The sequence below is a fragment of the Tenebrio molitor genome, chromosome 7, assembly GCF_963966145.1.
Source record: "Tenebrio molitor chromosome 7, icTenMoli1.1, whole genome shotgun sequence".
Classification (NCBI taxonomy): Eukaryota; Metazoa; Arthropoda; class Insecta; order Coleoptera; family Tenebrionidae; genus Tenebrio; species Tenebrio molitor.
The window spans coordinates 12,614,220-12,639,172 of record NC_091052.1 but is presented as its reverse complement, the minus strand read 5'-3'; the positions used below and the strand labels follow the sequence as shown (position 1 = coordinate 12,639,172).

The following is a 24,953-nucleotide window of genomic DNA, read 5'->3' as shown; positions in this document are numbered from 1 at the left end:
CAGAACGTCCCACTTTTAATAATCACAAAATAATTATAACCCATTTCGCAGGCTTTCTGATCTTGCGTGAATCTTCATTCTTATCCTGCGTTGTGCCAAGAGATCAACTCTTCTTCAGCTCTAGAAGCACGCAAAAGTGTAACATGTGACTGGTATGACTTGTCAGCAAAGGGAAGTGATTTCAAGAACCGTGGCTGACCTTCTGAGTGGCACCTTCACACCTTCGCAGTCCATATCTGCGGTCAATGTCTGTCCCTCAATGTCACCTCAAGAGGAAAAGTCCTTCGTTTTCATGAATTTTCATCGAGCTGTCGCGTTTTCAACGACCACTGAAGGAGGAGGGTTGTTGGGGAAGTGGAGTGTCGCCAAGAAATGACCGCGGAATTCTCGAAGGAATCGGATCAAGGTGGTCTGCGTTTGGGTGTGGTGTCGCATTTATGTGATCTTTCCTTACTCATACAAGGAAATTGAACACAAACATCCACTCCGACTTGAACCAATACAAATTTTTACACAACTCGAACAATACCTATAGAGTTGGGGCTAATTGGGGGGGTTTTGGCGTGACACCGTCACCTCTCGTTGAGTGAATGTTTTTAAACAATAACGTCCTCAACTGGCGATGTGTACAATATCTTGTAAATTGCAAGTTGATTGGTTTGACTAAAGGCAATGTCAATGAGGCTTGGTCTGCATGTACTTGATCCACTTTTTACGCTCGTTCCCTTATAAGCCAGGTCCCTAAATGACAATTTTCAATATCGCTCTTCGTCAGAATTAATCACTTGATCAGTAGAGAAGAAAAAATTTGAAAGAAAAAACTCGTAAATTTGATTTATGTTTGGTGGGTTCGTAGATCAAAACTTGCGCGAAGTAAACGAGTCGGAATGAGAAAGACAAACAAATTAGGACCGAGAGAAAAAGAAATCTCTTCGCTTAATCCAAATGGTCCAAGAGTCTCGTATATTATGTTTGTAAACAGAAACTATTACTGGACATCTTTATTTGACATTGAATTATTATATTAAAACAACAAAGAAATAAAAAATAAAAGTAACTTTCTCTTAAGGATATATTTCACACCGAGAACGCCAACTTTTCTCGTTTTCCGTCTTGTTCAGTTCAGTCCAATCAGACAAAAATAATTAAATTGCGCCAGTCGAGCTCCTGCTGGGTTTCGGACCGGTAAAAAATTATGGCGGTGCTGGATAATATATTTTATTACTTCGCAAACAAAGCAAATTGTTGAAAGTGAGGCGGCGGCGTTCCCAGTTCGAAAATAAAAAATTATTAATTTGGATGAGTCACCGGGCGGTATTTTGTGAGGCTGTGTCACGGAAGACTGTGTCGTAGCTTGCTTCGTCTGGTTATTTTATTATCAATCTGTCAAGTGTGAATGTATTCAGGTGTGGAAATCCATCGGTCATATGTCACTTATTTACCTAGAACGTGATCGTACGATGCTGGATCGAATTTCTCCGACTTTCTCACAACAATCGGAAATATCGCTGGAAGACAATATTTTTGATAAAAAATGCATCATGGCGATTTGGTATGTGGAACATGTTTTGGTGGTGTCTCGACCACGTTGCCGGCTTCGTCAGTGGCGTGCATTGGAAAGCAATAGCGGTGTTAGTCGGACGGACTGTGGAAAGAGCTACCAGCAGGACCAGCAAGCGGGGGGTCCTGCAACACCAGGTATAAAGTAAGCAGACCTCCTGCGGAAAGACAGTAATACATACTTAAGTGAACAAAGATGAAGTCCTACGCGTGTTTGTTGGTGCTCAGTGCACTCACCCATTATGGTACGTACTAGTGCATTTAGGAATTATGGATTTACGCTGTGACAATCGTGCGTTATCGAGTGACAAAAGTACAAATTCCGCGCTTTTTTAAGAGTGACCCGTCAATCGTTGCCGACACGACAGATTTTCGGAAAAGTGTAACACATTGCTAGATTCGACTTTCAAACGAGAAATTTCTAAACGCTTTGTGAAATGCAAAATTCCACTAACATGATTTATACGATGCATTGTGACACATAAGTACACTTACGCAGCTTTCTTGACGAAATGAGACAGATGGTTGAATTTAACGACGCCAATACTGACCGCTCGCTTCAATTGGTTCGTTTGAACAAGACAAAATGCGATTGCATAAGACGCTTCCAGTTCCTGCTGTTAAATTTTGTCGAATTAATTTAATTAAAAGTCGCCGATAACGCAATTGTCCACCGTAAAGCTGCGCTCCGCCAGTTTTTCTCAACCGTGAAATAACTGAGCAAGTAGGTTGAGAAACTTATTGTGAATGTATTCATTTACAGCGATAACCACAGCTAATAGCAATAATTAATGTTGTTGCGATGATTTCAATTACTTCGGATCGTTCCGAAAGCTTCCAATTGTAGAATTACCACAAAATTGTAACGTAAACAATATGTAACTGTGAAAATGTTACATAAAATGTTTTGACGAATTTCAAATGCATCGAGATGTAAAAAAAAAACAATAAATAATATGCAGCTATTACAATGCAGCATGACTCGAGTGTAAGGTAATGACATTTCATGATTCAGGAAATCGAGTAAATTGAACACTTTTACAAATTAAAAACCGTACCAGTCAACCTTCAACTACTACGAAGAATATTTTGCAATACATTTCTGCATAAGATTATTGTCTTCTATAAATAAATAGTTCAGAGTGTGTGCGCATTCTTGGAAAATCTTGTCGCTCGTTTTAATTTTGTTGAGAAACTATCCAGCCGGTTTTCTTTGCCAACATTCGAAGAACTGAATTAATTACTGAATAAATAATTTATAAACTTTCAATTACACACCAAATGAAAATGTAGGTTAGAGCGACGTTTCGCTGAAGGCTGTTACATTTCAAGTTTATTATTTGTTTCCAAATGACTAATTATCTGAAAAAATTAGTCCCAATTACAAGAATGTTAATAATTGTGTTGACGACCCACATTTATTTTTCGACACACAACGAAAGAGACAAATCCGATTTGAATCTTTTTTCTTTGACACTAAGACATTCAATTTGTCAGTCGTGATCGGATTATTGACAACACCACTTTCGATTGCTTTCGATTCGCTCAATGAAGAATCGATCCGGTACTCTCTTTTTCGCTTTTTTACCAATTTAACCGAGATAGATTTTTTCTGGAAATTTCTACCGCAAACTTTTTGCGGAGGCGAGCACGTGACAACCGTAATAAGCAGTGCATGATACGCATTTCTAACAGAAAGGAGCAGATCTAAATAATCATAATCCACGTCGTAAATTTCAAGTTGCGTCCGAATTAAGCTCAGACGCGAGTCCTGACTTCCAAAGCTGAGCAAAGAATAAAAACGTTTTGGGCAAGCAAACGCTTTTATGTCACGTCCAAGTCGGTTATGTCAATTAACGTTACAAATTTGAAATTTGTGTCAAAGTGGAGCGAGAACAGTCCGAATTAAGCTCAGACGCGACTTGTATCGTCCAAGGCTAAGTAAATAACGAACAATATTTTGACCAAACAAACGTTTTTATGTCGCATCAAAGTCAGTTATGTTTTGGTTAAGGTTATAAATTTGAAATTTGTTTATCTGTCAAAGCGGAGCAACATCCGTCCGAATTAAGCTCAGATGCGACTCCTACGTTCCAAAACTGAACAAATAAACAAACGTCTCATGACAAATTCAAATCAATTATGTCAGTTAAACGTCATAAATTTGAAATTTGATGTCTCTCAAAATGGAGCGACAACCGTCTGTATTAAGCTCAGATACGACTTATATCTTCCAAGGCTAACTAAACAACAAACAACATTTTGACCCAACAAACGCTTTTATGTTGTATCTAAGTCAGTTTTGATTTAGTAATCGTTACATATTTGAAATTTATTGACCTGTCAAGGTGGAGTAACATCGTTCAAATTAAGCTCAGACGCAACACCTGTCTTCCAATGTTGAGTAAACAACATTATTTTGAACAAACAAACGTTTTTATGTCATTCCTCGGTCAGTTATGTCAATTAAACGTGACAAATTTGAAATTTGTTGATTTGTCTAAGTGGAGCGACATCCGTCTGAATTAAGTTCAGACGCGACTGTTACCTTCCAAAGCTGAGTAAACAACATTGTTTTGTGTCACACCCATGTCGGTTATGTCCGTGTTTATGTATAACTAGATTCCAGTCAGTAGAAAAACCTTTTCAAATGCAAAATTAATTTCTCACTTCCTACACTTACGTCGCGTGCCTATTTTACTTTCTTTTACGGCTTACGCCTTTTTTCTAATCGGACATCTATAAAGTTATGTCATTTGGGCAAGAACCTCGAGTGTTTAACACCATTACCGAGTGATTGTTATGTAAAGAAAAACAAAAAAGTTGTGGGGTGGTGCTAGATCCGAGCAGAATTCGATCTGTCACCGCAAGTTTAAAATGTATCTCACCCAGAATTGCGTCATGCACTTTCACAATATGTGTCTGCATTTAGAAAAACAGGAACTGTACCGATATGAGATAATTCGAATTAATTAATAACGGTTAGCCGGCTGACCTTATCTCAAAATCGAGAAGCATTGTTCGAGAAACCATCCCAAAACCGCCCACTCGGATGCAATTCCGTTACGAAACAAGACGGAGCTGCAACACACACTTTCTGAATTATTGTGCGGTACACATTACAGCCGTACGCATACATAATCAAATTGTAAATAACACATTATATAATGGTGTCATAATAAAATGCGTAAGCATTCATACTTGCGGAATTCAAAGACTTTCTCTGGCGACATATCGACCACAATCCGTCAATTTTTCGGCGACCTTCAAAAAAGAGAATCGTAGAAAGTAACTGTCAATCGGTGAGCTTCAGTGGAGCGGCTAATCGTCGCTTGACGCGCCATTTACCCGCGCTACAAAATATGTGAAGCGACCTTAACCTTTGCGTTGGGACGAGTTGAACATCGAGATTCGAGAATCTTTCGGATTTCGGTGTGGGCAAGCGGAACGTCTTGTAGAGAATTGTCGAGGTGTTCCACATGCGAGCGATGCATCGAGGACGCTCCCGGGGCAACCCTGGGAGCGAAACTCGTCGCGAATGCACAATGCAACAAGACTCTAGGCGTGGTGAATTTGCATGCGGCCTGGGTGAAAGACCGCGATGTGGAACACTTTTCAAATTCGCGCAAGTCGGGGAACCAAGCGCGAAAAAACCTGCAGTGCTTTCGACCCGACCGCCTTCGTGGCGCAACAAGCTGCTCACATTACCTTTCCTCTCCGGGCGCTGCAATTACAGGATTCCACTTTCCATTTTTGTTGCGTACGCGTGAGTGCCCGAAATGTCGACGGGTCACCGAAAATGTCACCGTTCCTGGCCGATCTGCAACAGATTCGTTTTGCAGCCTTCGCCCAAGAGAACTTCAAATGTCCCGATGATTTCGGCTTCTACCCACACCACAGCTCCTGCGACAAATACTGGAAGTGCGACAACAACGTCGCCGAGCTGAAGACTTGCGGGAACGGGCTCGCCTTCGACGCCAGCGACCCCAAATTCCTCACCGAGAACTGCGACTACATCCACAACGTGGACTGCGGCGACAGGACGCAGCTCGGTAAGTCCCCGGTGAGTCTCGATGTGGGGAGCTTGACGTGTCCGTTGCAGAGCCACCGATCTCCTCCACTCACTGCGAGCGCCTGTACGGCATCTTCGCCGACGAGGGTAAATGCGACGTCTTCTGGAACTGTTGGAACGGTGAAGCCTCCAGGTACCAGTGCTCCCCCGGACTGGCCTACGACCGCGAGGCGCGCGTCTGCATGTGGGCCGATCAAGTCCCAGAATGCAAGAACGAAGGTAATTTTTCGAATCCGAGTTAGAAAGGGAGTGACGCTCGCTCGTTCTTTTGCAGAAGTCGCCGGAGGCTTCTCCTGTCCCGCCCCCGGAGAAGTGAGCAACTCTGGATCGTTCTCCCGCCATGCCCATCCCGACGACTGCCGCAAATACTACATCTGCCTGGAGGGAACAGCTCGCGAGTACGGTTGCCCCATCGGCACGGTCTTCAAGATCGGCGACGCTGACGGCACCGGCAACTGTGAAGATCCAGAAGACGTTCCCGGATGGTAAGTGTCGACTAGCTTCACCTTCCACTAACGCAGAGTGGCTCGCTTTCGCTAAACACCTTCTGCTTTCTGCATGCGTCTTTACACACTCATTCTCCCGAGTCTCGTCCACGAGAGTTTAAAATCGAATTTATTTGCGACCGTACGCTGATTCCTTAGTCTTTGAGTATTTGTCCTTGCTTCGCCTGTCCCCTTCCTGTGCAATTCAGGCTAATGCCACTTGACTGGGGGTTCACAGCGAGGACTACTACGGCGATTTGGACTTGAAGAGCATCCGCAAGAGCGAACTTTTGGCGGGGCTCCATAGCAGCGGATCTTCCAGATCGGTCACAGCCGGCAAGAGCAAGCCCAGGCCGGCCCCCGCGTCGCGCAACGCCCCAGAACCCGCCGATAATTAATCCATAAACCTCATCACCCGTAACCTCAATCTAATGACAGACCGTCATTCGGATGACCGAGATACTCACTCTGTATTATTTAATTTAGATAGATTTACCTTAGCGAATCGGGTATCTATTTAACCGATTGACTTTCTGTTCCTATGTTATAATAGCTTAATTTAAAAGTAAATTAATTGCAAAATTTGTTCTTGCGACATGTTCTTAATTTCTACACGGTACAAAAATACAACATAATTTTTATAAATAAAAAAACTGTTTTTTAGCCCCTTGTTTTTATTTTCAAGTCTCCCAAAATCTCGAATCTCTGGTAAGGACACTCACTCACACTACCTAGGTCTCAAGGTCTAGGGCGGCTGAGGCTAACACCTGTTAGACATAACACTACTCACAATACCATTACCTTAACACTGGTACGATTTCAGACTTAACCACAATATAATTTTAGTCGGCTTAGGGACTTACTTTCTCGAGCCCCTCCCCCTGTACGAATCTCTTGGTAAAATACCGTCTGGAACAAAACTGTCAATTAAAATAAAAAGTCACACTCAACTTTTTGCGCTTGTGGAAAGCTGCCAAAGAAGTGGTGAAAATGTGTGACGAAGCGTAGACTTGTTCAAATCCAGAAAATATTTCTACCATGACTTGCCACCTCACTAATGTATTTTTTTCTACAGCGAAGACTACTACAAAGATGTAGACTTAAAGGCTCTGAAAAAATTAGGGTACTAGAGGAGCTGGCTTTCGAACGGCCTGTACAGAACTCATTAGTGTAAGTCTCATCGTAATCATCGAGCCCATCGGTTATCAGTCAAGTAGATGTCCAGTGAATGCGAGTGCGTGTGTGAAGTAGATGACGTTAAAAGCACCATCAAATTCCGCTGCATAATCTTAGTCGTTGATTTTTTGTTTGATATTGTTTTTTTACTAGTTTCAGTGACAAGTATTATGTATGTTGTAAGAGATCAATAAATTATAAACAAGAGTGTGGATTTGTCTTGGGGGTGTAATAATTTGAGCTGTCATTTAAAATATCTTTTAATTATTGTAGTCAGGTAGGTAATATTTACATCTTTTTAAATTAAACTATACAGTAATATCAGGTATGGCATCTTTAATTATTTACAAATAAACAATAACAACGCGAACGTATCGTTATTGTTGATTTAAAGTGAATCGTGTTAAACCTGCAACAGAAACGAATAGAGTAACAGAACAAACGAGTGAATTTTGGAGTCCTAATATTTAGTTTACGATGAAAAACGACTTGATTATTGTAACCTATTACTTATAATATCTAATTATACAAAAAAAAGACGCTTGAATCTGAAAAAAATTAACAGCCTTTAGAAATTATCTTATTATAGAGCATTTAGTATCTTTTTCTAAACTGATGTTAATTACAAGAATTTAATAAATATTAACATAGCAGAAAAGTAGAAGTAGACAAACGAGTCTCCATGTTTTAATTGGTAAATTAAAAAATAGGAAACGAAATCATAAATGTAAACTACTGGCATTTCATCGAACGGATCACGATAAATTCAACACTAATTTCATTTGAAATGCATAAAAATATCGATTTGACTCGGTAAAATGCCAACTAGAAATTATCCACACTTAGAAAGTAGAGTGCTGAAGTATGAAGTGTGGAAGATTCCTTGGGAAAGGAACACTTCTAAACCGAGTAAACTCTTTCATATATTTTAATAAATATCAGTCCAATAATAATTGTTTTTTTTCCTCCTTTTTATTATTACTCGTTTAATACTAAAATAATAGATGTGATTTCTAAAAATGATAAATTACTTAAAAAATTAATAATACACAGGACCAGCAACCAACATCCTGACGGATTAAAGACTAGTAATGTAAGATGACTATGTTTTAAAAACACAGCAGAACACACGATAATTAAAACCAAAAAGACTTTACAAGTTTGCCAATATTCAAATCAACGTTGATAAAATACAAAAAAAAAAACATATACTCGTATAGGCAGTGACGGTATTATATCATGCACACAGCGTGTTTGGAGAGAATCTGGTGGTGGTTCGTAGAAAATTAGAATTTTGGTATTTTTCATGCTAGGCGCGTAAAAAGTTATCTAACGGCTTTTAATTCGAAGATAAAAACAAAATAAAACAAGACACCTGTATATTCGACGTGCACGCGAAACTGTTACCGAACCGATGATTTGAATATATCCACTGGAAAATAATTTTTCAAGCACCATTAAAACAATCGAAAGCTTCAGCTTAAATTTTCACACCCTGCAACAGCAATACTATAAAGGCAATTAGTTTTTCGACACTTTTTTAAAAAAATTAATTACATATTGGCGTTTCGTTATTATCCAATTTGACGACCTGAATGTTATGTAAGTACTCACACTAACTCTGTACATACTACGAGTGTTACGATACGTCGTTGTTGTGGAATAAGCGCCTCTGCGGTTCGGGTGTGTAGTGAAATCGCGCCCGCAGGTGCTGAGGTGAGCCCGGCACCGAGGTGCTTTCGGACAGTCGCCTCGGAGGCGGCACTGGCGGCGTCGGCGAGACGTACCTACAAAAGCGTCTCCGTGACGCGACTGGCAGTCAAATCTTGCGACCTACCTTCTCGACAGACTCGGCGAATTCGATTCTAAAAAAGTCCTATGTAACGCTAGGGGGCTCTGATTTTCGCTACTGACAGTTCGGTTGAGTCTGGGTGGGGGCTCGGGGCTCTGGTGTCTCGACGAGCGGCCGCTGCGATCGCCGCCCAGCTGCAACTTGATGTAGGAAGCAAACCTCTTCTTTCCTGGAACTCGCGCCGTGAACAAAAGTGCGACTCGTCGCGACCGGAGCCCTACCGGATTCCTCGGCTTCCTTGGCGAGCTGCTGTTGCTTCTGCTGGTGGTAAAACCTCTGCAAAATTATGGGACTAGTATTTCCACAGTTGTATTGTTGCTCTTGGTTCGTCTGGTACTGCGTTCGCAGCGGCAGGGGCGACGCGCTCGGCGACCTCCACCCGCCCTCGCTGACCCCCCTCTTGTACGGCGCCGCCCCCGACGACTCCGCCCTCTCGCTGTCCGAAGCGGCGTCCTGCTGCGTCTTAGTCGCCGCCACGTGATTCTGATATGCTTTGAACGGTGAATAACTCTTGAAGAGACCATCGTTGGGTTCGGTGGTGCTTTGGTGAGGCAAATCGACTGTCCTTTGGTGTAAGTATGACTGATTATCGTTTCTTTGGTGACTATTGTTCAGTGTTTGGAATGTGCTAAGACGAGACATGTGACCTCGGCGACCGTCGGGCGGTAAGCTCTGGTAGATCGGCGGCTCTTCGGCCGGTCTGTTGATCGGCTCGGGTGGTTTCAGCGGTTTGTACTGACACTGAGCGTTGCCGTTGGTGATGTTCGTCAGGAATTGAGCAAGATGTTGGCTGTTCTGGGGTTGCCTTTGATGCGAGGTAAAAAAACGACGTAGGGTGGATTGGGCGATGTTCGGTCTGCGTGAACGCAACACAAACGATTGAGTTTTCACCATTTCATAATCAACACGTCGACGAACTCTACAGCTCTACATCTCCAAGCACACAACACAAACTACCTGTCACCAAGAGTGTCCCACCGGATCGGTTGGCCGGTTTGTTCAAAATACCAAAACCGTAAAACCCATGACACCCTTGGCTACAATCAATCATTCCATCACATCTAAAGTAGAGTTCATTAGTATCCGTCCCCTAGATATAAAGTAAAGATGGCAGCGTTAATACTTTCTAGTACATTCTGCTTTACGTGGTTGGCAGCTCTGACAGTGACAAGCAACCAATTTTAGAATTATTGCAAATTTTCGAAGATTTCGACGAATATTAATGACTCCAGGTATACGTTAGCTATTATTTACTTAACAATTACTTAATCCATAATTAGGCAAAAACCACTCCACTTTTTATTAATCACACGGCAGGCAACAAACGATTAAAATTATAATAAAAGAAATTAAAAAAATTCGAAACTAACCATGCAACATACCTAGGCGCTGTTGTATTAGCTACAGCGTCTGCTTCTTTCAGCGCTTTTACCACCCACTCCCCCACGTTCACCGCCTTGGTCTCGTACTTCTTTATGAACGGCAAATTTTTCAATTTCGCATATTTCGGTCTCTGCTTTTGGTCTTTGATCAAGCTGAAAAGTGTGTGTGACGGTCGTTCGGTTTGACAGGTCGCGACAGGCTTACCAACACTTGACAAATTCCCTAAATTCCAGACTAAAAGTTTCAGGTAAGCTTGGTGGGTCCTGGCCCAGCACTTTGGTGAGCACTTCGAAGTCGGTCGTGCAGTTGGGGTAGGGGAAAACTCCGGTCGCTAGCTCGACAAGCGTTATACCGAGTGACCAGACGTCGGCGCGAATGTCGTAGTCGGGATTTTTCGGGTCGGGCTCGATCCTCTCGGGCTGAAATCAAAATGAATAGGACGATCCACGATGGTGTGTGGAACTTACCGCGAGGTACGCTGCGCAACCGGCACTTCTCGTCTTCGCCATGGAGTCGACCAGGCGACCGCTGATGCCGAAATCACAAAGTTTCACTTGACCTTTAGTGTCTAGTAGGATGTTTGATGGTTTCACATCCCTGTGTATCACACCGTGCTTATCTTTCAAATATGATAACGCTTCTACTGTCTAAAATTAGAAATGAGCGAGATGGTCAATTTGGGGGATAAACTTACAGCAACTGTGACTTTTCCCAGTATTTCTTCTGGTATTGGCTTGCCCAACCTTTTTAACAATTTGTCAAAACAGGTGGTCATGAGTTCCATGCATATCCACACTTCAGAGTCAGTAATAAAACAGCCTAAACATTGAACTATATATTTGCAGTCATGTGATTTTAATACTACTTCTATGTCCATGATTATCCTTTTGTTTTCCTCACTGTTACCTGAGCGCCGCATTTGCTAAAATCAATCAAAAGATAACTCTAGTTTTGTCAATTTTCATCAAAGAATTTACTTTAACTGCTATTATTTCGTTACTAGGTTTGTGCCTCATTTTTATAACCTGACCGCAAGTCCCACAACCTAACTCTTCCAGGCGCTCCATATCTTTTATATCTGTCTCATATATTTTATTGTTAATAGTAAGGTTCCCACTAATCTTCATTATTTCTTTTAATTTTCTATCAGTCTCTAAGTTTTCATTGCTCCTTGTTGTAAAAGACAGATCTCTGGGTCTGCTCATGGTAGCAGTTGTTATGTCCACTGATCACATAAAACGGGACGTTTTAATTTAATTTCTTTACAGAGAACTCTACCAAACAACTTACACTGAAGACTGGGGCGACTTTGGGGGACATCACCATTATTTCTGGCGATATTTTGTTGACCGGACATTTGAGAAGTGCGTGGAGGATTGCTTTCTTGTCTTAATCGATCCAATAAATTATTTATTTTCTGTTCTTGACTAGACATAATTATACACACTACACAATCGAAACCAATGACAGCTAAACCAAATAACCTGAAACTTTTGTTAGCTGCCAAAGGAAAATACCATAGAATAAACTTACTATAGAAAGGTGACTACAAACGAGCAACCCGACAGAGCGACACCTACCGGCGATCTTTTACTATACACCCGCGAAAATTCAAAAACGTTGACATTAAACTCTCCATTTTTGAAAAATACAATGAAACCAAACAAAAAATCGAAACCTCTTAGTCATTTTGCTCCCCAGAAATGCCAAAAAATTATCGATGCAAGTAACGCAATAAGTATCATACAGTAGAACCTCGTTTATCCGTGTCGAAGCCGTCGTTCGATTATCCGTGCACGACGGAAAAAAATACCAAATTAACTGATAAATTACCAGAGATAATCTCTGATAATACATATAAGAAGAATAAAAACCGAAATTAAGCAAAACCTTTTCAACCGAAAGAAGCAGAAGAAAGTCACAGATTATTTTGGTGCAAAATAAAGTCTATGAATTTCTTTTCATGGAAGATAAAAAACTATATATTTTGTTTCATACATACACAATACATACGTATGTAATGATATATTTACACTTCTATTCAATTAAGTGGTACAGCTAATTAAATTTTAACTTTAAAAAAATCCATAAAAAAAAGAATGCTGTTGTAAAAATTACGCGACACTGGAAACTTGACGGTAACGTTTTCTGTTAGCGTTATGTAACGTTTTAACTAAGAACTTACATATTACCAAAATAGTGCTAAAACTGAGTGCAGTACCTATTTGTACCACTTTTTATTGAATAGAAGTGTACATACAATTGCATAAAATACGCATTTTTAAAGATATTCGATTATCCGGCAACGCTTCGGTCCCAACCGGCACGGATAATCGAGGTCCTACTGTACTTAGGGTTCTTTTAAATAAAAAACTTTTAGAGATTTAACATAAGTTTTATTGAAATAAATAGTTTAAACTTAAATTATTGAACGAACTGTCGCATTTGGATTAAAATGCATCCATAACCTTCACGCATTTTAATCCGGTGATTAGAAAAAAAAAAAGTTATAAATAGTTCACGTTTGAGCATGTTTGGCATTGTGATGCCTTTTGAGTTTTTGGCTCTCCATGAAGGATTTACCGCAATTTGGAACCTTACAGACATACGGTCTCTCCCCAGTATGACTCCTCAAGTGAATGATCAAATGATGACGTTCAAAAAATGTCTTAAAGCACTCATCACACTTGTGCAAACGCAACCCCTACAACAAACGGGAACCTTAAAGTAAAGGAAAAAACATGAAATGACGATTAGTTATTTCCCCATTCGCTGAATCGACCACTCTTGCTGACAAAGAGGACATCGATTGTTCTGTTTTACCCATAGAGACATGCAACAATAGTGGAACGAGTGATTGCACTCGCCCCACACGACGACGCAGTCTTGTTTTCCGTAAGAGTCTTTTTTACTTTCAGCTTGACAGCGAAGGCAGGCGTCCATCACTTGCACGCGACAAATGGCACAAGTGTCGCACTCCACGTCCCAGCTCCACATCGCAACGGCGTTCCACTTTTTGAGGGTGAACATTTTTTCGTTTTTGGTCGCTTCGCTGTCGATGCGGTCGGTGTTTTCGTTTTCGTCAGCAATGGACGTAGACATTTTGTTACGCGAGTATTTTTGTACGGTGGAATATTCTAGATTATTTTCGCGTTTCGTAGATATCAAGATATCTTAACCTTTAAAATACGGAAGAGATACCTGTCAATTTAATTTACTGTTGGGTTGGCAGTTGGCACTTGACAACAGAACAGGTCCACCAACATAAAAATTTTCCCATAAATTACAAAAAAAACAGTGTAATCTACCGTATCTCAATACGCACATTTAAAAGAAAATAATCTCTTCCTTGCAAATAATTATGTAACGCTGTACAATAATTGTTCTCAGACATTTCAAATCAACTTTTAAAATTCATGCAGCTACAACCACGCCCTCTATCAGCCACCAATGAAACGAAAACCCGATAGTACGAGCCAATCACAATGCTACTTGATTTGGCGTTTCATTTGAAATTTTCATTTAATCAAATTACCCACCTGATGGTATCGCTGGTGTTTCAGAAGCTCCTTATTTGTGTAAAATGCCGAAGGACACGATTCACACTGAAACTCTTTGATTCCAGTGTGAATCCTTTCGTGTCTTTCTAAGCTACATTTTGAGGAAAACGCTTTAGTACACTGTGAACAGTAAAATCTCACACCTTCATGATGCTTTTTTTCATGGGCTCTTAAATTACTTCTAACTGAAAAACCTATATTACACAATTTACACGTGTACCCTTTCACGTCTAAATGTATTTTTTCGTGGCACGTTAAAGAATTCTTTGTTATGAATCCTTTCCCTGTAAAAAACCGGGTTTCTTTCCACTTGTTGGATAACAAAAAAGTTCTTACCACATGTCACACATAAAAATGAACGCTTTCCTTCATGTTTCAGCTCATGCGTTTTCAAAGAATATGCCGAATTTAAAATCTTCTTACAGTTTTTCCAACTGCACACATATTTAGCTTTATTTTGAACTGTCAAGTCCTGCTTTTTGCATTTTTCTTCACAGCCTAGTTCTAGAAACAACTTGACTTAATACAAAACTAAGACAGTTGACTTAAAATACCTGGAGTGCTACAGTACTCATTTGGTGTACTTTCTTTAGGCAATTCTAAAATTATTCACAATTATTTCTATTTCTAGCAGATATTTAAAGAAAAAAAATGTACAATTCTGCATCACCTGAATTATCTTTAATTTCTTCTTTTAGGTTTGTCTGATACTTTAATGCCATTTTTTGTAATGACTTTGATTTATTAGTACCACAATCATGAGATCCATAATCTTCAACATTTTTAAAATTTTCTTTACATGATGGACAAGATATATCTACTTTTAGATTTTCTTCCTTAAGAGTAGCATTTAAAGAGTGGGAATTCAAATGTTTCTTAAATATATCTTCACTACTAAAGGTTCCTGGACAAGAGTTACAAACAAACGTTTCTTCTGAATTGGATTCAGAATGCTTCAATATTCTTCTCAAACATTGATCTACTTTCCGTATATGTTGTTTATACAGAGAAAAACATTTTATCGTCTTTTTGCATTCCTCACACACGGAACGCGGCAACAAATCCATCAATCTATCATTCACCTGAAAGTGAAAACGTTATTTTTGTTTTAGATTTTTTTCAACTTGCAAGTCGAAAAAATTGATATGAAAAAACCAAGTTGTACCTTCACTTTTACGCATTCATAAATGTCTCGTATTAGTTTCTTGTCGGGATTTATCTCGTACAGGCCAGGTTTGTTATGGCATAACCGACAGTTATCCAATACAATAGATTCTATTAAAACCATTACAGAAAAATTAGCGGCGACGAATGAATCTTAAAAATCCATAAAAACGGTCTACACTAGCAATTTTTAAAAATGCTCTATTTTAAAGCCGCTGCAAGTTTACGAGATGGACGGTCCTAACCTCACTTTTGAACGTACACTATATACAGTGACAGTTTTAATTTACATGATAAACTCAAAATATTGAACGAATGTAGTCGTAAATGAAGGAATTGTTTTCGTCTATTTAAATTATTTATTTGAATAGTTAATGGTAAATAATATGCACATAAAAATAAAATACACTGACTGTACATGATAATAATGGAGAACAGCATGATAGTGGCAAACGTTAGTAGAGAACTAAAAGACGATAAAAATTGTATCACACTGTCCCAATCAACTTAGAGTTAGATCAAGTTTTATATACACCTTACAATACAGTTGATAAAAATTTCAGAATTTAAATAACATGGACTAATAATAATATTTATACATCAGACTGGAGTAGTGCAAGCGTAGGATAAAAAAAATCTTAAACAATCCCAATATAATCTATCGTGTTAAATAATTAAATAATCAGCGTTAATGTTAGATTGATACTTGAATAAAAACAAACAAAAAAATGCTTAACGTGTACGAACATGATAACAAGTTTTTTGAACTATTAGTACAATCTAACTTAAACATTTCACAACATAACAAGTGTAACCTGTCAGTCTGTTTATAAATGCACACGATTTACTTCCTCGATTAATTAACTATAATCTTAATTTATTTTATAAAAAGAAAATGACGTAAAACTATTCTAAGATTTTTAGATCGCAAGCAAGCCAACGATAGTTGATTTTTCGTCAGTAAACAACCTGAAAAATATTTCTCCCTTTGAATTTTGTACAGATAAGCTTTCCGAATTTAAGTAGCGCATCAGGTCACCTCAATTTCTTTTATTTTCGCTTAAAAATAAAAAGAAAAGGTAGATTCTTTTTGTATAATCTCTTAGAAATTATGATTATTCAGTCTGTGTAATAAATATGTACACGAGTTTCAAAAGGTAATTAAAACAATGTTCGCTCTGGATCTACAGAGGCACATTTTGGAGTATACTGTTTCAAAAACAATGCGCAGTTAGTTATCCTTCCGAAACAGACGACAGACTGCTTCTCGTCGAACCCAGACCGATCTTGCAATTGTCTTGATTCAAATCGGGCAAATCTGGTGGCAAGACCAAAGGAGTCGACACCGGACCGTACACCCTTTCCTGTTCTTCCAGCTGACAAGCGAACGCCTCTTCCAGTTTCTACGCAGCAAATTAAGTTTGCATTATCACAATATACAACCGTGACGGACACTACATCAACTACGTTGTTAGTTGTCGATGGTGTGACGGATTAGATCATCAAAAAAACCAACCTTGTCTGTTTCAGTCGCAATCGCCGCCCCCGAAAGAGATCTAAGATGAAGGCAAAAAAAAAGCAGGCTAGTACACTGACACGAAGCAAAAACGATACACTTTATTCGGAATTTCGGGATGAAACGTTCACAATTAAGCACACGGCATTCACACACAACATACGATAGAATAAATTAAGACAGATTAAGCAGCAGAATCGTCCTCGGGATTGGGAGGGAACAAAACACTGCCCCGACTCCTCGAACCGTCGTTCGCCCACGACCTAACGCTACCCCAACTAGGCCGAGCAAGGGAAAATGAGGGAGTTTCGGGAGTGGTTAGTGGAAACTGTACGTCCTGATCGGTGGATGAAGAAGTGCTTAGTCCCGTTACGTGCAATTTGGGTAAATATTTGGCGAATGTCGAACTCGCCAGTTCGTGGAACATCTCCTCTTCCAGTTTCTATAAGAATGCGTGCAATGTTAATGGGTGCGGAAACACGTGCAAATCATTAAAAAACCAAATGTACTTGGTCGGAGAAAAATTACATGCAATACTTGACAAGCCAACCTTTCAGACGGACGCGACTTACTTGTTTTCGCGGCTTCAAGAGGGCCTTCCACTCTTTCAGTTCGCGACTGAACGCCTCCTCCCTCTGTTTCAACTTCATGGTTTCGTGTTCGAGCAACATCTTTCGCTTCTCGTTCTGGAGTTGTTCGAGTTCTTTGATGGTGGCGTCGCTCATGGCGCGCAGTTCTTCTAGTTGGCGGTGGTGTTTCAGCTCGAATCGTTGTTGTTCGGCTTGGTACCTCTTCTTCTCCTTCTCTTGAAACTGAAAAACAAAACAACAACCAAACAGTTAAAAAACATCCTTTCTTTTTCTCTTCGATTTCGTTCCAACCTCCTTGAATTTGTTCTTCTCGCCCTCCGGGTCGTTCGTCCCCGATATCGATATCCTCATCGACTCCCTGAACATCAACTCGCGCGCCTTCATCTCCGCCCTGATCCTCTTCGGCAGCGATCTCCTCTCCGCCGTCTGCTTCTTCAGCAACTCCTCTTCTTTGCGCGCCGCCCTCCTCTTGATCTGCTCCTTCTCTTTCTCGTGCCTCGTCAACATCTGGTGTCTCTGCAAGATGAATATGTCCTTGATCTGTCTCTTCATCAGCTGGTGCTTCTCGTGGATTTGCTTTTCTTCGATTTCCCAGAGCGCCGCTTCGCGCGTCCTCGTCAACTGTTGCTTCTGTTGAAGGAACTGTCTCTCCATCAGCGCGATCTTCTCCCTGTGCGAGTCGCTCAGTCGTCGCAGCGAACTCTCGTGAGTCTCGTTCAACCTCTCCAAGAACGCTTTCTCCTTCTCCAGGTGGTCGGCTTCCATTTTCTCCTTGCGCAGCTTGAACTCGAGCTTGCGACGCTCCTTCGGCAGCAGATCGATCTCGGCTTTCATCAGTCTCGACTCTTGCTTGAGACCCTCGCGGAACAGTTTCAGCTCGCGTTCTTGCTCGCCTCTTATCTTCTTCGACATCGCCCTCAAGTCGGCGTCCTGGTGGGCCTCGGCCTTCTCGATCTGCATCTTCTGTTGCCGACTCAACATCTCCAAGTCGTTCTCGTAGGTCCGTTCCAACGTGAGACGCTCCTGTTCGAACTTCTTGTCCTGTTGCTCCAGAGTAACGTTCTCTTTGAAGGCCAAGTCCTGGAACTGCTTCTGTTCCTGCTTTTGCAAGTACTTCAATTCTCTCAACTCCTGTTTCCTGTCGTTGTGCAAGTCCGACAAGTTGTAGACCTCTTCGTCGCCGCAGATCACTTTACTAGTGGTCGTCGTGATGAGGACTCCGTCGATAACAAATTTCCTGGTGCGTTTTCGAGTTTTCCTATTTACATTGGCCAAGATCGTCTCTTTAGCTTTCGGCGCTCGCTTCCTCAACACGACCGTGTCCTCGGTCTCGTCGAGCTCCGACAACCTGTCGCTCTTCGCCTCTTTCCCGTTGCTTCCTCGACTCTCGTGACTAGCTATCGACAGACTCTCGACGTCCGACTGCTCGATACTCTTGCTTACCGAAACCGGTCTCCTGTTCGAGTCGTTACTGCGCACGGACCCGCAATCGCTGTGCGACCTGTCGGAGAGGGCCGATTCGTAACTATCAGGATAACTCTTCCCGTTCAAGCTGTTCTTCTTGTAGATGTCGTCACGGCTCGAAGCGTGAACGATCTGTCCGTTCATCTTGGACTTGACGATCGACTCGTTCACGTCGCTCGACCCGTCCAAAGTGATCGACGTTCCTCTGACCTCGTCGCCGAAATCGCTCTTGCTGCTTCCGGTCTTGCACGACGACGCGTTAGACAGGTCGCTGGTCGAACTTCTGAAGTTGTCGCCCGATCTGTCGCTCAAATAAGACGTCGAATCCTTGACCTGCACCTTCTCCTCGTCGATCTTGACCACCGACACGTGACTGGTGTCCAAGAGTCTCGAGCTGTCGTCGGATACGTCGAGACCTGAGTCGTTTATGACGTAACCGGAATCGACGATCAGGACTTCGCTTTCGTCCAGTTTTTTGGCTTTCAAGGGTCTGTCCCGGAACTCGCTGGGCGGGGGATACTCCAGAGAGTCCAGGGAGGGGTAACACTCGTCATCCGACGATTCCACGTGAGTCTTGTTGGTCTCGTTCGCCACGATGACCACTTCATTTGTACTATTGTTCGGGGATGTCGACGATCTCGACAGACACTGAGTATTGTCGATAATGACAGGTGGATGTGTCGTAACGACGGTCACCTACAACACAATTTTCAACGAAAACTCAACGACTCCCGCCGACTCCTCTACCTGACTTATGTTGGAAGCCAGACTGTTGGAAGGATCCGGAAGGTCCGAGTTGATGGTGATGGTGGAAGTGTTTAACTTGTTGCGCTCGGATTGCGGCGACACCACCAGGAAATTATTAACGGTGCCATCTTGACTGTTCACGGTGACCGTATCACCGACGGCGACATCTCCAAAGTGAAGCTTCTCCTGCGACGGTCTCTTCTCTTCCTCCGCTTCGACCTTGGATTCTGCCGTTCCCTCCATCTTCGCCGTCTCTTCTCTTACCTCAGCTTCGTCTCGCGGTTCGACTTCATTCGGATGAACTGGACTAGAATGGGGCGGTGTTGCTGGGGGGGTGATCGGCGAAGACGGGGGCGTCGGCAGATTCGGAATGAGAACGGGGAGAGGCGGTGGCGAGGGTTTGTACACCGAAGACGACGAACTCGGCTGGACTGGGGGCTGGATGGGGGGCGGGGGCGCTTTGCCTTTGTCACGTGATGTCTTCCTTTGCACATCGTCTTTCTTGTCAACCTACAAAACACTCGATAATTGTCATCCACAATCAACCACACTCTACCGACCTGTTTCTTGTCGGACGTCGTCGATCCTGTTAAATCTTCTTTATGTGATTTTTCTTTGATAGCTTCTTCTGCTTCTACGTTAACGATGGGAGATTCTAGGTCATTTACTGCAAAAAATTCCACATGAATCGGATGTACGTCGATAACGAAACCATACCTTTATTGTCAACTTCGCTGCTCTTCACCGAAGTGGAGTCATCTTCTATGTCCAGAGGAACTTGAGAGGTGCGGTTGTCCTAAAAATAACTCGATTCAATTGTTGTTTCACGATTTCGACGAACACAAAAGTACGACTAGTCTACGGTATTTTCTTCTCAAGTCTGAACATTATGAACTAAACGACTAAGCGAAAACGGCATAAGCGAACTGATTTCTCACCTGGGCCAGCATGCCAGGCGAAGGAGGGCCCGGAGAGCCGCATGCATAACAAACAAGCCGTGATAACACAAAGTTACCAACAATTCGGGAGTATTTGGGTGTACATCCTATTTGTCTCGATCGATAAATACTAGGAGTAGCTTACGTGACTTGATCCAAAAAATAATGTTTAGAAATATATTCACAGAAAAAAAAAATACAACGAGAAAACTAGTGAATTATACATTTTTTTCATACTCCTCAAGACGTAAAAATGTAGATGACTCACAAACGATACAGCGTTACGTTATGAATTATGAATTATCAGAATGTGGATCACCGGAATAATTTATTTTTTCGCCTGATTTTAAAACAACAAACTTTGAAGAAAAAAAAAGATTCGCAGAAAACGTTTCATGTGTTGTTGAGGTGTTCTCTACGCGTAAAATTGTTGATAATAAAAAACAGTATTTGTACACACGTTAAAAATAACGCCGAAAAGGCAAAGCCGTAAAAGCCCGCATCGATCGGGTGGAATTTTTTTGATAACGGCGAGTTTTTCGCTCGATTTATTCAGTTCCAAACATGAACGGAAAAAATTCCACGATAATGTATCCAATTTTGATAACTGCCGACGAAGCGAATGAAATCTTCCACCCACAAATCGCCCGGAAAATGTGACAAAATAAGCGATTGTCTCCGATGAAACTTGTGAATATATTTTACTTGTTGGAAAGAAGTGTGGAACATTGTTTAATAAGGTGCAGATCAAAAATGGACGGGGTGTTAAAAAATTGGTAACGGCAAAAGAAAACAAATCATCTCGTTTCGTTTAAAAAAAAATTACAAGTACTAAAAAATGGGTGGCGAAACGTCACCGTACTGGGGGTGGCGACCTTGTCCAACTTACCGATTCTCTGATAAAGCTCTTTGTGTTTGCGATGTTTCCTACCCCGCTAAGCATGAAATTATGTACAGAAGCTTAAGAAACCGTGATGGAAGTATAGCAACAGATAACACCGTCCACGTTCGACAAGTTCTTACCTCCGGATCGTCATCGGTGAGTTCCTCCTCGACGACCTCCGCCTTGTACTCCAGCAACAAGTCCCTGATCGGCTTCGAGTCGAGGGTGCAGTTGATGAAGGGGTGCTTGAGGAGTTCGTCGCAGGTCGGTCTCTTCTGGGGGTCCTTGATCAAGCACGTCGACACGAAATCGTTGAACTCCTTCGACCACTTCGACGGCTGCTCAAGCTTGGGCGGGTCGGACTTCTGGATTTTCAACAGCACCCTCATCGGCGACATCTCGTGGTTGGGAGGTTCCATCTGAGCGAATTCGATCAGGGTGATTCCCATCGACCAGACGTCCACCTTGAAGTCGTACGGGTTGTCCCGGAAGGTCTCGCAGAGGACCACCTCGGGGGCCATCCAGTACGGCGTCCCGATGAATGTGTCGTGTTTCTGCATCGTGCTTTTATTTTTAGCAGACACTCCGAAGTCGGCTGGGGAAAATCAACAGCTGTTAATTACCCTCCGCGGCGTCAGCACAAACAATAATAAATGGCTGACGCAGGCGATTTGCAATTTTACAACGAGGCAAGAAAAAATGTCTTTCCAAAAGGCACCGCAGACGTCCTGTTAAAACATTCGCGAAATTGACCTATGATGCTTTATGCTATTTGTGTATCAATTAACCCACGAGTTAACCTACAAGTTGATATAAAATATAGACGAGCGACTGTTACTCAAACAAAGATGATTGCAAATTTTTCGAAACGCAAACCAAAACAAAATCTCAAGCTCTACTTTTTTTTAAACATCCTTGATACTGATCCCATCTTCTCGAGCCCTCCTACGCTGCTTCGTCAATAATATATTTCGAGCGAATGAAAATTATAATTAGAAGCTTGAATTACGAATATTTTTTAATTGCTGCAAGAATGTTGCCGCTAGTTTCCTTTTGATTTTTGTACAGTCGAGCTGTTTCAGCAAATTACTTTTGCACAATATCCTCTACTTGACGGTATAAATGAATTTAACATTAGACTCACCGTTTATCCGGAAATGACTCCGAATTTTTAAATACTACATCCTGCGTATCTAAGAAAACGAATTTAGCTGGAGTCAAATCGTCCAGTTTCGATCAGGTGGATATTTGCGGATTAGGAACTAGGTCGGCGTTATTGATTTTCAAAATAAATTAAATGGAATTGTGGACGTCTGCAGTGAGTGCATTCCTGGAAGTCATGTGATGGCTCATCCCACTGACAATCTTTTCCAATAGGAATTCAATAAAAATCGTAACATTTCAAGATCAACGTCACCACCAAGTCATACACGTTAATTTGTGATCACGCTATATTTTTAGAAATTGCATATCGGAACAAATCTGTCAATAAGCAAGGTCCGTGGTTTTTCTTTGAGAAATTTCATTGACTGAAACATTCGTTCATTAAGATTTGTATGTTCCAAGGAAAATATTTAAATTGAATCTATAAATTCCACGGTGCAGTTCTAACGCATCTAACCTTGGCGGCCATGGCACAAAGCAATAAAACTCCACGTCTAAATAAATTTTATTTGAGGAAAATATTTACACACTTTCCGGCGAACGAAACTGTCTGAAGAGCCGAAAACATCGCGAATACAAACATATCGAGAAAAAATTCTTTAATCCAATAACAATTACATTATTTTGTCGACTCGCGATGATTGATGAATGCGTTAAATCAGATTATCTATTTATCTTTTAATGTCAATGTGAACTTTTTTCCCTTGAAAAATATCAGATCGAGATAGCAACACAGAAAAATTTCTAAAATTATATTTATAGAAGATTTGCAAAAACTCGTAGTGAGTTGACAGTTGTGGATCACGTGCGGCCCTAATTGACCATTTTTACAACCTCAATAACAATAAATGTCGAAAGTGGCATTTGTCCGCCAATTTAATTCTCGTTTAATTCGTGGTCATAAAGACACTTTTAAGAGTGACGACGGATTTATTTGGGAGCATTGACACAAGCCACGAATTTATCGCAGTTTTAGGTTTTCTACCGAAACAATTACCTCATGTAAATAAACAGTGTGGACAATGTTTACAGCCTGGAGAGGCGGTTGTTATGTAATTTTTTGCTGAAAGAAAATATCGCGGTACTCACCTAATTTGACCCCGCCCGCCATGGTGAGCAAGACGTTGCCCGCTTTCAAGTCTCGATGGATCACATGGTTCTTGTGCAAAAACAGCAACCCCTTGCACATATTTTGGCACACATACGATATTTGCGGTTCGGTAAGAGGTTTCTCTAATTCAGTCATAATACTATCTAAGGCCCCACCATCACAGTATTCGATTAACATCCAGAGTTGCTGGTCTTTCTGGAACGCCTCGTGCAGTTCCACTATGTTGGGATGTTTGGTCTCGGTCAGAATATCAATTTCGATCATGAAATCGGAAAGATCGTCCTCGCCGTCGAGGCGGCACATTTTCGCCGCCGCCAAATGCCCCGTGTGCTTGTGCTGCGCTTTATACACTTTGCCGTACGCCCCGTCCCCCAACTCGCCTATCATGTCCCAAAACTCCTCCGGGTCGCACTCCATCCGCACATTGTTGAACACTTTTTTCTTTTTCGCGTCATTACCACCAAAATGAAGCACTTTTTTAATGTTATTGAAAAAAGACATTGTCGGGACTATTACTGTTCACATTCAATAAAAAACACTATCACTGCAACCACTTTGAAAATTCGTCGGGATTCGCGGTGGGAAAATCATTTTTGCGGAAACGATTTTCTTCGCCTCATTTTCGCCGATCGACTCTGCAATAAAAATGTTTATTTGACTTGGCCTTTTGCAACTTCAGTGGGTAAATATGTGTACAGTATCACAAGCAGATTAGGTACATAAGGTGCGAAGGTAAATTATTTGTCCACAAGGACGTGCATGTCATGCAGAGCACCGAATATCGGCACATTTTGGTGCGTTTCGGGGATCGCACATTTACGAGTGTATGTTCCATATTTTCTATGATGAATATCCTCATGTTCAGTGAAAGGAAATGTCAGAACAGCAAGTTTATGGCCAACAACCTGTCCAATTATTTATGTCGAGATTCGAACATTTCATACTCACGTTTCAAAACTGAACGACGTTTGATTGTTGCGAACCACAGAAATTTTATCAACGCCACTGTATACATACACCACTGAATTCTCACATTTGTGTATCTTCATTTTTCACTAAACCGTCGGCCATACCATTTTTTACCTACAGCCAATCCCCGGCCCCCTTTCGGCACCACGCCTGAAGATGACATCACGTCAACAAAAACCAAAAGTCCCTAAGTAAACAGTTTTACCATTTAATCTAATGTAAATAGGGTCCATTTACTCGTAGGTTTTACGTTTTTAAACGCAAATTCCAAAACTTATACTATAGCCCCTCTACTAGTAAGAACTATAGCTTATACTTA

The 24,953-nt window shown here is 41.4% G+C and overlaps 4 protein-coding genes and 1 long non-coding RNA gene across 8 annotated transcripts; 1 reads left to right on the top strand and 4 right to left on the bottom strand.

The window, feature by feature from the left end:
* Positions 1–931: 931 nt before the first annotated feature.
* LOC138136080 (uncharacterized) lies at positions 932–5,403 on the bottom strand. Its single transcript, XR_011161158.1, has 3 exons — positions 5,269–5,403; positions 1,443–1,686; positions 932–1,383 (listed from the first exon to the last, which is right to left on the bottom strand). It is a non-coding gene; the product is annotated as an uncharacterized lncRNA (long non-coding RNA).
* On the top strand, positions 1,644–7,500 carry Gasp (Chitin binding Peritrophin-A domain-containing protein Gasp). Of its 2 annotated transcripts, none has more exons than XM_069055151.1 (5): positions 1,644–1,805; positions 5,403–5,612; positions 5,663–5,851; positions 5,907–6,117; positions 7,193–7,500. In XM_069055151.1, exons 1-5 carry the CDS (start codon positions 1,757–1,759, stop codon positions 7,245–7,247), a joined length of 714 nt encoding a protein of 237 aa, XP_068911252.1. In that variant the 5' UTR covers positions 1,644–1,756; the 3' UTR covers positions 7,248–7,500. The 2 variants fall into 2 exon arrangements, with proteins under 2 accessions (XP_068911252.1, XP_068911251.1); XM_069055150.1 differs by lacking the exon at positions 7,193–7,500 and adding an exon at positions 6,356–6,780.
* A 37-nt stretch (positions 7,501–7,537) lies between these two features.
* Positions 7,538–12,141, bottom strand: LOC138136053 (dual specificity mitogen-activated protein kinase kinase 7-like). 2 transcript variants are annotated; one of them, XM_069055124.1, is made up of 10 exons: positions 11,819–12,141; positions 11,506–11,753; positions 11,223–11,450; positions 10,996–11,175; positions 10,733–10,947; positions 10,528–10,680; positions 9,367–10,001; positions 9,208–9,314; positions 9,131–9,158; positions 7,538–9,080 (listed from the first exon to the last, which is right to left on the bottom strand). In XM_069055124.1, the coding sequence occupies exons 1-10, from the start codon at positions 11,961–11,963 to the stop codon at positions 8,815–8,817; spliced, it is 2,205 nt and encodes a 734-aa protein (XP_068911225.1). In that variant the 5' UTR covers positions 11,964–12,141; the 3' UTR covers positions 7,538–8,814. The 2 variants fall into 2 exon arrangements, with proteins under 2 accessions (XP_068911225.1, XP_068911226.1); XM_069055125.1 differs by having other exon boundaries at positions 9,131–9,314; positions 11,819–12,130.
* Positions 12,142–13,135: 994 nt separating this feature from the next.
* On the bottom strand, positions 13,136–14,042 carry Roc2 (Regulator of cullins 2). The gene has a single exon (XM_069055160.1). It carries the CDS (start codon positions 13,628–13,630, stop codon positions 13,286–13,288), a length of 345 nt encoding a protein of 114 aa, XP_068911261.1. The 5' UTR covers positions 13,631–14,042; the 3' UTR covers positions 13,136–13,285.
* Positions 14,043–15,588: 1,546 nt separating this feature from the next.
* On the bottom strand, positions 15,589–24,792 carry Slik (Sterile20-like kinase). 2 transcript variants are annotated; one of them, XM_069055113.1, is made up of 9 exons: positions 24,614–24,792; positions 23,644–24,300; positions 21,531–21,985; positions 20,287–20,365; positions 20,130–20,236; positions 19,570–20,079; positions 17,650–19,518; positions 17,341–17,580; positions 15,589–16,655 (listed from the first exon to the last, which is right to left on the bottom strand). In XM_069055113.1, the coding sequence occupies exons 2-9, from the start codon at positions 24,164–24,166 to the stop codon at positions 16,488–16,490; spliced, it is 3,951 nt and encodes a 1,316-aa protein (XP_068911214.1). In that variant the 5' UTR covers positions 24,167–24,300; positions 24,614–24,792; the 3' UTR covers positions 15,589–16,487. The 2 variants fall into 2 exon arrangements, with proteins under 2 accessions (XP_068911214.1, XP_068911213.1); XM_069055112.1 differs by lacking the exon at positions 15,589–16,655 and adding an exon at positions 16,770–17,210.
* Positions 24,793–24,953: the final 161 nt, after the last annotated feature.

What these genes read in the sequence shown, in the direction of transcription:
- Gasp (XM_069055150.1), top strand. Translation starts at nt 1,757, where the DNA reads ATGAAGTCCTACGCGTGTTTGTTGGTGCTCAGTGCACTCACCCATTAT. An exon ending in CAGTGCACTCACCCATTATG is followed by an intron (nt 1,806 to 5,402) that starts GTACGTACTAGT and finishes TTCGTTTTGCAG; the next exon opens with CCTTCGCCCAAGAGAACTTC. An exon ending in CCCAGAATGCAAGAACGAAG is followed by an intron (nt 5,852 to 5,906) that starts GTAATTTTTCGA and finishes GTTCTTTTGCAG; the next exon opens with AAGTCGCCGGAGGCTTCTCC.
- LOC138136053 (XM_069055124.1), bottom strand. Translation starts at nt 11,963, where the DNA reads ATGTCTAGTCAAGAACAGAAAATAAATAATTTATTGGATCGATTAAGA. An exon ending in GTTGCGCAGCGTACCTCGCG is followed by an intron (nt 10,948 to 10,995) that starts GTAAGTTCCACA and finishes TTTTGATTTCAG; the next exon opens with CCCGAGAGGATCGAGCCCGA. An exon ending in TCGCCGAGTCTGTCGAGAAG is followed by an intron (nt 9,081 to 9,130) that starts GTAGGTCGCAAG and finishes ACGCTTTTGTAG; the next exon opens with GTACGTCTCGCCGACGCCGC.
- Roc2 (XM_069055160.1), bottom strand. Translation starts at nt 13,630, where the DNA reads ATGTCTACGTCCATTGCTGACGAAAACGAAAACACCGACCGCATCGAC.
- Slik (XM_069055112.1), bottom strand. Translation starts at nt 24,166, where the DNA reads ATGTCTTTTTTCAATAACATTAAAAAAGTGCTTCATTTTGGTGGTAAT. An exon ending in GGCGGGCGGGGTCAAATTAG is followed by an intron (nt 21,986 to 23,643) that starts GTGAGTACCGCG and finishes GATTTTCCCCAG; the next exon opens with CCGACTTCGGAGTGTCTGCT. An exon ending in AGAAGAACAAATTCAAGGAG is followed by an intron (nt 17,581 to 17,649) that starts GTTGGAACGAAA and finishes TTTGTTTTTCAG; the next exon opens with TTTCAAGAGAAGGAGAAGAA.